The sequence below is a fragment of the Danio rerio genome, chromosome 14, assembly GCF_049306965.1.
Source record: "Danio rerio strain Tuebingen ecotype United States chromosome 14, GRCz12tu, whole genome shotgun sequence".
NCBI classification, from domain to species: Eukaryota; Metazoa; Chordata; class Actinopteri; order Cypriniformes; family Danionidae; genus Danio; species Danio rerio.
Window position 1 is genome coordinate 9505122 of NC_133189.1, and position 12620 is coordinate 9517741.

At 38.1% G+C, this 12620-nt stretch overlaps 1 protein-coding gene across 11 annotated transcripts in view; it reads left to right on the forward strand.

The window, feature by feature from the left end:
* rps6kal (ribosomal protein S6 kinase a, like) overlaps positions 1-12620 on the forward strand; it is a 62420-nt gene that overhangs the window by 8706 nt on the left and 41094 nt on the right. For 9 of the 11 annotated variants that reach the window (XM_073921222.1, XM_073921231.1, XM_073921229.1 and 6 more), the window contains 2 exon segments: positions 2017-2073; positions 5897-6013. In XM_073921222.1, coding sequence (XP_073777323.1) covers positions 2035-2073; positions 5897-6013 — 156 coding nt within the window. In that variant the 5' untranslated portion in view covers positions 2017-2034. 11 annotated transcript variants of the gene reach the window in all.

Genomic DNA, 12620 nt, shown 5'->3' on the forward strand with positions numbered 1-12620 from the left:
CAGTGGCGCAGTGGGTAGCACGATTGCTCACAGCAAGATGGTCGCTGGCTCAAGCCCTGGCAGGTCAGTTGGCGTTTCTGTGTGGAGTTTGCATGTTCTCCCTGTGTTTGCGTGGGTTTCCTCCCGGTGCTCCAGTTTCCCCCACAGTCCAAAGGCATGTGGTATAGGTGAATTGAAAAAGCTAAATCGGCTGTAGTGTATGAGTGTGAATGCATGATTGTATGGGTGTTTACCAGTGTTGGGTTGCTGCTGGAAGGGCATCGTCTGTGTAAAGCATATGCTTGATAAGTTGGTGGTTCATTCCGCTGTGCTGTGGCAACCCCTGATGAATAAAGGGACTAAGCTGAAAAGAAAATAAACGAATAAGTGAATATTTTGTATTGACTAGTAATGGCCTATTAAAAATCAGGTTTTGGATTCTGTGAATGAGTTCAAGCTAACATGACTCATGAATTAAATAGCATGAACACTGGGGCGTTTTAAAGCTGCGATTCATCAGAGGATTGCTCTGATGTCAGCGGATAACAGCGTATGGACAATCCAACTGATCGCTGTGACTTTGAAACGCTCCAGTGTCCCTGTATCTGTGTTTACACTCAGTAGACAGCGGTGAGTTTGGTGAACTGATGACCTTTACGACCAGTCACAGTCATTTCTGTTGACCACGTGAACACAACAGCAAATCAGGGCTGTTTAAGAATGTGCTCAAATGTTCGTGGGAAGTGGACGTTTTTTAAATTTCTGTACTGATTGGTTTCGAATTCCAGTATCGTGACAACTAGAGATGCTCATTTCGGTTAATTTTGCTAACCGACAACCGCAGCTCGTTAATCGAATATTACGTGCCCTCATATTACGTGTCCATATTACTTGACGTGCCCCCTGGAGTTTGTTCTCCATTTCAAACTTGTGAAGTCTGAACTTACAAGTAAAGGATGCACAAGATTAAATTTCTGTGGGCTACTTAATAGTGACCTGGAGCAGCAGCATTTTAAAATGAAAACGGCCTCTTCACTGTTTTCAAAAAGCTCAGAAAACGTTTTTAGCGTTCGAAAACTCCGGCGTCGTGTGGATTGACGGCGTAACCGTAGCAAAACTTGTGCATTTTAAAACTAAAACGTATTAGTGTAAACGGGGCCTAAGGGTCGTGCACACATCACTTCTTTTGCACACGCAAGTTCATTATTTCCAATGGAGGTGCGCGGCTTGTGTGTGCATATTAAGAGTGATGCTACGCACTTTCCAACACGCACTTTGAAAACATCAACATTTTTCAGAATGCCACAAGCGCACCATGCGTCACATAACAAAATCTGACCAATCAGCTTCATATACACCTTTCTACTCTGGTCCAAAAATGAAAACAACAAACATTTTTGTAATATAGTTCATCAAAAGTGCCTTCCAGGCAGAGGTTCAACAGCCTTTGACTGCATTTGTTTTCTTTAAAAGGGAAATACTTGCATTACTTAAATACTTTTAGATAGATTTACATTAGACCTAAACTTTTTTTAAATGTATTTTATTTTTATTCATTTTTTTAGTGTTGTGTCATTTATTATTACTTGAGTTTAAATGACCAACACTTTTTTTTCACTAATTTTTAAGTCCAAAGAGAAATAGACTACTGTTTGTTTTTATTATTATTTTATGCTGTATTATTTGGTTACTGAGCAGCAATAAATGACACTTTAAAATGTAAGAAGATTTTCATGTGATTTTTCTAAACTGATAAATTTTAGAATTTAACGAGTGTGGGATATCAGTGAATATTCCTCAGACTATAATCATACATAAAACCTGTAATCATTGCATCCCTAATAAATCTGCCAGAATAATATTTATTTTTTTGCATATAATTTTGGCATCGAGCAACTTTTATTAAAGATTTTTGGCTAGTAAGTGCGGCAGCAATAATATCAGCACTGGTTTGCATATCAGATTTTAGAGAGATTCATTGGAAAAGTTAAAAGTCGCTGAACATTAAAAATCCTAATGTTTTTTTTTTACCCTCAGGTTAATGGGCATCAGATCATGGATGAGCCAATGGAGGAGGAGTCCTACACACACTGTGTGAGTAATTGTGTAAAATACTTCTGCGCATCCAGTGAACTCTCTGTCTTAAGAGTATTGTGTTCATTTTGAAAGGCTGATACTTGCCAGGCTGATACAGAGCTAATATTAGTCTATATAAGGCTACAGACACAAGCTGTCACATTCGGGGTTTGGGGAAAAGGAGCGAGGACTTGGGTGCAGTAAAAAATGGGTGTTTATTAATAATAAAGTAAAATAAAAGGCAAAACAAACTACCCTTAGGGGGGTAACATTAATGAAACAAATAAACAATCAAAACAAGACTAGACTGGGAAGGACTGGAGGACAGGCAGGAAACGATGACGAACTGGCACAAGACAGCAGACATGAGGAGAATATAAGCAGAAATAAATTAACAAACAAACAGGTTAACATAATTAACTAATAATTCGTTAACAAGGAGTGTGGGACTAGACAATAGACGGGAGAGCACATGACACAAAGAAACAACACAACCCATGTACTCGCATAAAACGAGACTAGAACCCGCAGCCAATGAGAGAGCTCATTAACCGCGTGTTCACAAAACAGCACATAAGCAAAACACGTCATGACAGCCCCCACTTTCGGTACAGGTCATCTTCAAAAGATGCATCATAATGGGCGTGGAGCTCCGCGAGCAAATGGCAGGAGTGGGCGTGGCCAGCAGGGGAGAAGGAGGGGAGCGAACAGTCAGCCAGCCAGTCAGTCAGCTCACAAAATGAGACAAACCGTGAGGAGACGCATGATTTTATAGTTTACAAAGTTAAAATGCAAAGAAATAAACAGTAATTTAATGCCCTGCTATATTTGTCATTTGTAATTTCATATCCAGATAACCACAATTTATATCATTATAAAGATGATCGTGTTCATATAAACACTATAAATCAGGACTTCTCCCTCAATCCCGGGGTCTGAATGCAGACTCAGTGCAGCAGGTCTCTTGCCCTGTCTATTTTAATCATTAGCCCTGCTGGTAATCTAGAGGATTTAGGCAAACACAGCAGCACGGCGATGTGTGTAAATGTGAACGAACTCCTGATAAAAGACAAAGTCCACCATTCTCCAATACTCGCACTGCTCTCCCGACAAAAATGCTTGCTGCACACAAACAGCTTTGCTGTATCGGCCCTGACAGCATTGTGGGGAAAAACATGCTACAAGTCCTGTGGATCATAGAAACAAACACATATGACCCTTCATGAACAGCTAAATACTGTGTGCCGTGGGTCCGTGTCTAACAGCTTGGCACTGGCAGGTCTGCCTTTCCTTCGGAAAGCACGTGCAGTCATGAATAATTAAGAAGCCGGTTCTCCTCATAGGATAAGAAAACTCCGCTTTGAATAATAATGAAAAACCAACGCATCATCTTTGCACTTGCAGTTTTGCGCCACGTCGCAGATTTTGATCCCGCCCCAAAAATCATTTTTAACCCAGAAGCTGAAATTAGCTGACAAAAGCTCCAAATTATCTAGTTTTTCCCACAATTAAAGCTAACAAGTGCTAACATTATCTCAACTGATGCTCAACACACACAAATCTGTTCAAATCTCAAAAAAAGTACTCAAGGGTTTTGTGAACCTTTAAAGCACACCACAAAAGCACGCGGCCACAATGTAAACATTCAGCCACGTGCTTAAACAACACCAACAGACGCAAGACACGAGCACACGATAGATGAAAACACCTTACCGTGCGCTCACACATATGCAGCATGCATGGTTCATCTCAGCGCCAACCAAAACTGAAACCAACGAGACGGAGAGGCTGAGAATGAAACAGCGCAATGCCGAAAGAGCAAAACACAAACATGAGTACAAGAGCGCGTGTTGCAAGGAAGCACAGACCCCGACGTTGGCACCCATACAGAGATACACAATGACAGAAAACAAGTGCTCGACCTGAGAAAAGTCAAGCTGAGCACCACATACAGGACAAGACAGAGCTAGTGTCTGGACTCTGCCACCAAAAACAAGAATTTACAAGAGTTGCAGAACCCTGACACAAGCAACTAATTCAGAAATAATAATGAAGAAGCACATAACCGTATGTTTCTGACAATCTTGTTGATATAAAGGAGATTAGCAGGAGGTATCTACATTTTAGAGCTGCAAACTTTATAATCTGTTGTTACATTATATTGTCAATGTTTGGCATTTTTATCGAAATATTTGTAAGTTATCTGGTTGCTATGTCAACAGAAGTTGTAACTAGGGTTGCACAATACTAGTAATAAATGCGCTGTCATTGTTGAGTATCGCGATTAACAGTAATTCTTCTGATATATAATTTTTCCGTATCCTAGGAAAACTATTTTTATTAGCTAATTCATTCTAATTTAGACAAAAAAACAGTCAAGGTGCTCTGATTGGCTGTTGTCATTGTCTTCTCTTGCCTAATTCGCTTGTTAAGTGTGACATTACGCAGAGAGGCTTCCAGGTCTAAGTGCTATATCAAACTGTATGGGGAGACTCATTAAATGGTAATAATAAACATTTACAAAGCAATGTAATACTTTTGAAAATCATGATCGCAATAAATATATCCATGCCTAGTATCCAATGGCCATAAAGTTATGGATATTTTTTATAAATAGTTAAAATTTTGGTAATAGTAAATAGTAAGGCCCCATCTGATTGGTCAATATCACATAAACAAACAATGCATGTAAATGTAATGTCTGCAATAGCTAAATTGCAGATTTGATTAGCACAGCAATGATAAATTTTGCAATATATAGCAGATATATGTGTGTGTGTGTGTGTGTGTGTGTGTGTGTGTGTGTGTGTGTGTGTGTGTGTGTGTGTGTGTGTGTGTGTGTGTGTGTGTGTGTGTGTGTGTGTGTGTGTGTGTGTGTGTGTGTGTGTGTGTGTGTGTGTGTGTGTGTGTGTGTATATATATATATATGTGTGTGTGTGTGTGTGTGTGTGTGTGTATACATATATATATATATATATATATATATATATATATATATATATATATATACATATACATATATATATATATATATATATATATATATATATATATATATATATATATATATATATATATATACATATACATACATTGCGGTTTTGACTCTCAAGTAACCATTTATGGGAAAATACTGGATATATATTCTCCTAAAAATACAGAGATATGATTTTTTGCTTATATCGCCCAGCCCTAATGAAGATGTTGGACTGAAGCAGCTCATATTGATTTACAGTGAGGAAGGGCAGAGGGTTGCTAAAGAACTACTGAGGGATTTCAGCTTCTGTCTGGGCTTTCCATGCCTTTCTACACCTCCCTTTCTTCATGTGTTCAATACTTTTTCCCTGCGCCATTTCACTGCATTACACATAACTTCATTTGTAAACTATTTAGATTTGTTTTCTTTGCATATATGGATTTATTTGGTTGTCACCAACATCTTGGGAAAATTAAGTCAACAGCACTTTTAGAAATGTATTTACTGAGAAAAATGGTGACGTGTTCAATACTTATTTCCCCCACTGTATATTATGTATAGCTAGAGTTTTTATTTCCATTTACTTTGTTGTTGTTTTTTTCAAACATTACAAAAAAAATGTTTGAGACTTAATATTTAAGTGAACTTTTGCATCTTAGCTGATAAACTATTTTGGACTAATATCTTGAACTGCTGGCATATGTGCATCTGATGTGCGACGTCTACAAGTTGTCTTCACTTCAAATTTAAATATCTAAAAATTCAGTGGACCTCAAATCTAATGAAGACAAATGGCCACAATTAATAATGCTTGTTCATTATTTAACAAAAGTAAGTATTGCATGTCTGTGTTTGTGTGTGCAGGATGAGGGAGCTTATAAAGAGATTCCCATCACTCATCATGTGAAGGAGGGCTGCGAGAAGGCCGATCCCAGCCAGTTTGAGCTGCTCAAGGTTTTGGGACAAGGCTCCTTTGGGAAGGTCTCTGATTCTTTTTTTTACTTTATATGTGTTTGTGACTGTGCTGTAGTGGTATGCATATTCATGGTTTTACAGGGTTTTAAAACTGTTTTGAATTTTTTTTTTTTTTTGTAAATGCAATGGCTGCAACTTTATTTTCTAACAAATTCACTGATTGAAAATCAAAACAAGATAATTATTGTAAAAATATGCTGAAATGGGCTTCATGCACCAATCATTCTTACAAACATTAGATAGAGTCAAGATTAATTAAATATCACGTTTAACAACTATAGTGAGACGCGATCCTACAGCACATCCTTGATAAACTGTCCGACCTGCACTGCTCTCTGGAGCTCAGACGAGTGCATGAAAGTGTGTGTGTGTGTGTGGTCACGTGATATGCATTTTCATAGGATGAAGGGCTGTTCAGAAATGCTAGGTAAAACACAGGGTTTACGTTCTAAAATGGCACATTAGTGTAATCGGCTCCTAAGTGTGTATTTTTCGCGAGCGGGTTTGCGATGGGGGCGGGGTGGAGGATCGGCGATGCCGGCTCAGCATCGTGTGGTCATTTGGCCATCGGCCCAGCCCTAAGAGAGACCCCCGCCCTCTATACATGATAAATGTGCTTTATAAAATACACATTACATTACATCAAAACATTACATGCGGTTCTGTTCCTTCTAGAAAAACTTGGCTATCGTGCTCTTTTAAGGGTTGTTAAAACCTGGTCAATTCATGTGTCTTTATTCTGATTGGACAGCCATTCCATCCTGAACAGGGCCGGTATGCATGAAATGCATTCGAGGCAGATATCAATCCGATCGCTGAAACAACTTCAGGTTGTGGTCTGCGATGCACATTACACTCTTTCCAAAATGTAAACATTCATTCATTTTCTTGTCGGCTTAGTCTCTTTATTAATCCGGGGTCGCCACAGCGGAATCAGCAGATCAGCCGCAACCCATCTCTGGGAAACATCCACACACACATTCACACGCACACACTCATACACTACGGACAATTTAGCCTACCCAATTCACCTGTACTGCATGTCTTTGGACTGTAGGGGAAACCGGAGCACCCGGAGGAAACCCACGCGAACGCAGGGGGTACATGCAAACTCCGCACAGAAACGCCATCTGAGCCGAGGCTCGAACCAGCGACCTTCTTGCTGTGAGGCAACAGTACTACCTACTGCGCCACTACTTCGCCAAAATGTAAACAAAAAACATGTGAGATCATGTTATATTCAGATATAACTATGCCCACGGGATCTGCGTTCGCAGAAATCTGCAGATTTTTAGCTCATTATTGAGTCTATTTATTTACTTGTTTGTGTAAATTTATATTTATTCAGTTTTCAATTATTTTCAGTTATATTGTTGACTAATATGAAAATGTTCATCTGATTTATTTACAGTGCAGTTTGTAAAGTAATATTTTGTCTTTTAGTAGATATTATATGTGAGACTTGCTTTGTTTACCAAATAATGGCTCTAATTGGATTTGCATTGTAAACATTAAATAGAAGTTAAAGTATTATTTTTAAATTTAATATGTTAAGTTTTTAGTTATGATACTCCCAAAGAATATTCCACATAAATCTTTAAATTTTACAAAATTCTGCACAGAAATGGCAAAAAAATGTCCGCAGATTCTGTATGGCCCTAGATCATACCTGTCAACATTGGGATGTGAAAATAAGGGATATGCCCACCATAATAAGGGATTCCCCCAACAACCACCACCCCCCTCCCTTAAAAAAATCCCCAAATTACTAAATATGTTCATTTGGAGCTGTTTCATTGTAAATAAACAGTTAAATGGTCAGTAATATGTTTTAAAATTAATATTAACAAAAGAAAAATAAATATTTACATTAACAGCAAATACATTAGCAAACAGCTCAGCTTATTAAAATTAATAGCTATTATAATAAAATAGAATCAAGCTATCATTCTCAATCTGTTTCTCCACTTTATAACGTAAACATTCTGATTAAAGAGCAATGAATGAATCTCTCATTTATTATTATTATATTAATATTATTATATTTATTAAGATTTTTTATTTAAATAAGAGGTGTCTTTTTAAAAATGCACACATCTAATGTTACAATGAAAGCATTCGACTGCTTTTTTTTTACTTTTTATGCTCATTTAAGACAAAATTAGTTGTGTTTGGGGAAAAAAACCCACCAAGATCAACATGTTTATATGTTATTATTATTAATTATGTGTGTATGTGTTTAAACACGCACCCAAAAGCCAGACTTTCTCTCCGCTTCAAACCGCGAGTACAGAATCCGTTTGGCAAACAGTGTCTATTTATCACTATAGAGCACGTCAGCTGACAGTCATGCACCATTATATGACTGTTTTGTGGATTGTACAGGATGGGCGACGGCACCTGTAAGCAAAAATAAATGAAATCGCGCCGTTTTTAATATTTATTTATAAGCGTTCATTCCTAAACTAAGCAAAAGCGCAGAAGGCTCACGTTTTAGAGCAAGGGGCGACCCCTGGTGGTTCGGCGGTATGGGTTGCGTATAGGGAAGATCGGCTGTTCAGAGATAGACTGGAAATACAGGAAAATACCTTCACGGGATGATAGCGCGATAGAACAGTAAAATACGAGAGAATCTCGGGAAAAATGGGAGGATTGACAGGTATGCCCTAGATATAACTAAATGCAAAATGCAACAGTGATGCCACAGATGACAGTTACTTTTGTTAATTTGCATTCTTAAAATTAGGATGTTATTATCAAATGGCAGCACTGGCAACAGATACACATCATGCACCTGCGATACCTCTTTAAATGGAAAGGAAGGACAAATCTTAAGCACTAATGAATGAAAATTCTTAAGAACATAATAATGAATGAAGCCCAATATACACATTTCTTTCATTACCACTCAGGTATGATTGAAAATGCTTAAACTAGCTTAAATTAATTATTTTAAACTTGAATTAAATGTTCTGAATGAAAAGGTGAATGAAGTCAGCATTTTCACTAGTGGCCTGTCTTGTATATTAGTCTGTAGTAGTAAATAGAACTATAGTAATGCTATTGGAAGCTGTGTAAAACAATTGCTGGATTAGTTGGTGGTTCATTCTGCTGTAGTGACCCCTAATGAATAAAGCTGAAAGAAAATGAATGAATGAATGAATGAATGAATGTCTTAATTTGTGTGTTTCAAAACTGAATGCGAGATGTCATTTAACAACTGCTCAATATTTAATGTGACATAAGGTGTTTTTAAGTTTCTGTTCTCTAGAAAACGCATAAACAAAATTACCGCTGGAGAAGAACAGAGTTTTAGTTTGCTCAGATATGTGTGAAAATGTGACTCATGGTCACTAAACATGTAATGGAAAGATGCTGCAGAATTCTGGCCAAGACTTGTTGCTTATGTCCGTTTATAAGAAGCCTTGACTGTCTTACAGTTTGACACACACACATCTTGTCATGGCTATAGAGCTAAGGACATGTTTGTACAGTCTGACAAGCAGATCCGCTGTCCTGAAGTGTTTAACTTTAACCCTGATGAAACAGGGCTTTCTTTAACTGTCTCGTAATCCTCAAGACCTTTGGCTGCATGATCTGAAAAATTTGGCTCCTGACTTATTGACTCGCTTCTCTGTCAGGTAGTATGTGGACAGACATTTTGGACAGACTTCTATATAATGTATAGCAAAATAATAACTTAAGCATTCAACCGTGTAGTGTAGAGTGCAGTGTCGTCCCAAATGGAACACTAACGTATTGTTTACTAAATGAAAATTCTAACCGTTTCCAGTCGATGTTCAACAGGTGGCAAATTAGGGAAATTAATGCCAAACTATCCAATATTACCTATCATGAGTACAACCATATTCACCATTTTGAGGTGGCAGAATCGTTTATAAAGGAGTATTTTGTAATGGAGTATTTGGAGTATTTTATACTCGAAATAAAGAAATCCATCCTCGAGCCTGATAGCTCCTCCCTTTCCTGTATAAGAGCAAAACTGTTAGCGATGGGGTGCGTGACGTGAGCAACATTTCAAACTTAATTTAAACAATTGAATAATTGAATAAGTGCGTCATCCATCTTTTCAGAATTGCTTTAATTTTTAGTGTGAATGCACTACTATACTCCTACTAATATTTTTAATACAAAATGGCGTAGAAGGGTCTATAAGTATGCAATTTGGGTTGCAATTAAATAATGGGTTATTAGTATAAAAATGTAAGAACTACAAGGTAACACTTTACTTGAGTTTAGAGTTCATAATACTGTAATTAAAATAATCATGAGATTGTATGCATGCTTATAACATTTTAAATGAAAAGTTAACATTATTTGCGCTAGGACCGGGCGATTAATGGAAAAGTAATCAAAATCGACATTCAGAATCTAAAATCGATCAAATTTTTCCAGGTCATTATTTTCAGTTACCTTTTCTAGTTCTTTTTTGACTTCATTTTAGGCAATGTGTGTTTTAATTTAAGTTGTTCAACGTTGATGTTCAATAAATACTCATAGATAGTAGATAGTGTGTGTTTCTTTCAATTATTTTAAAATTAATGCATCCTTCATTTCAAAATCTCTCACTTGTAATATGTTAGCATATTTACTGTACAAAACTTAAAAAAGAAATAAATAAATGAAATAATCGTTCATTAATCGTAATTGAGTTAAAATGTTTCATTAATCAAGATATAGATTTTAGGCTAAATCGCCCAGCCCTTAATTCGAAATGTCTTTATTATGACAACATGACAAACAAATACATCATACATGTGTCATAGTTGTCTTGGACAACTTGACTGTACCAAGAAAGCATAACTGTCTTAATATTGTAACTCTCTTAAAATTGTCATAAGTCTGTCATAAACATGATTGCCCTCAGGCCATTGTAATTGTGTCATGAGTTTTATAATAGCATCATTAATATTTTTTAAAACTTAATTACAGCAGTACAGATTGGATTTGTCATAAAAAATTAATTTAATATTAATGACTTGTCATGATTATAAAGGCTTCATGACGGTTTTATAAACACCCCTTTAAGTAAAGTGATTTCAATGATATTAATGTCTCTAACATTTTATTCACAAGCATAAATGTATATCCTCCCACACAAGCTCTGGCTTCTTCCCTTCCAGTGAGGTGACATTCCATGTCACAAGAGCCAGTTTTTGTGCCCTACGATCAGGTTGTCGTAGTCCTAACCTTTGACCACCACCCATTCCTCAATGCACCGGCCCCTTGTGACTCTTCTTGCAGGTGTTGGACCTGCAGGAGGATGGTCTTTGGGCTGAGCCCAGCCAGGTTTTGTGGAATAAAACCCGTTCAGGCACGTGCATATGAGCCCCAACCAAAGGCCAGGCTCCTGGGTGGAGCCCCAGCTGTGCCATACCGGGCGACGTAACAGTCTTTTTTTGCTCATAAAGGTTTTTTTTTAATATATATGAGTCATCCGGGAGGAGCTTGGAATAGAAGTCAGCTGAGGTGGCTCGGGCTGAGGTGGTTCGGGCAACTGTTTCGGATGCCTTCTGGACGCCTACCTAGGGAGGTGTTCCAGGCGTGTTCCACCAGGAGGAAGCCTCTGGAAAGACCCAGAACACGCTGGAGTGACCATGTCTCTCGGCTGGCTTGGGAACGCCACTGGGTCCCCCCAAAAGAGATGGAGGAAGTGTCTGGGGAAAGGGAAGTCTGGGGTTCTTTCCTGAGACTGTTGCCCCCGTGACCCGGCCCCAGAAAAGCTGAAGAAAATGAAATTAAATGAATTGAAGTAAATATACATTGACCACCAGCTCAACTTTTAGATCCCATGCAGTAGCATCTTGCTCAATTTTTCCAAATAATTTTCCTATTTAAACCTTGATTTTTCTGTAGTTTCATCATGTACTAACTCCTTCAATGGGTGACGTCAGGCGTTGACGAACTGCATTGTATCCGTTGGCGCCACTTCAGTGGCATTGCTCGCAACAGAAGTTGGGAAATTTTCAACTTTTCAAGTGCCAATGGAAGTGTCAGCCAATCAGATCGCTTCATGCAAGTACCCCTGCTCAGACAGTAGCCAATTGCAGACTTATTTTATTGGCTGACGCTGCTATGATGATGTCGTCTGCCCCAACTTGGTCAAGCGTTGACGCTGAAGCCCCGTGTGAATGCACAGTGACAGAAAATGAAAATTTACCATTTTCTAGTCTGAAATGCTTAGGAACTATACCAGGGGTGGCCAACCCTGTTCCTGGAGAGCCACCTTCCTGCAGATTTCAGTTGCTACCCATATCAAACACACCTGAACCAATTAATTAGGACCTGAACACCACGTGATAATTACAGGCAGGTGTGTTTGATATGGGTTGCAACTGAAATCAGCAGGAAGGTGGCTCTCCAGGAACAGGGTTGGCCACCCCAGAACTATACTCTCATTCTGGTGTTTTTTGACATTTTTAAGCAAGATGCTAATTGTCTAATAGATTCAGTGATCTATGCTAAGGTAAAATCAAATGCTCCTACCAGACCCAGATCAGCTGAAAGGATTTAAAATTTGTATAGGTCAACTGTTTGACCCGAGGGAAGATAAATTAGACTTTTTTCCCCAAAAAAGAGGAACATTGCTTTA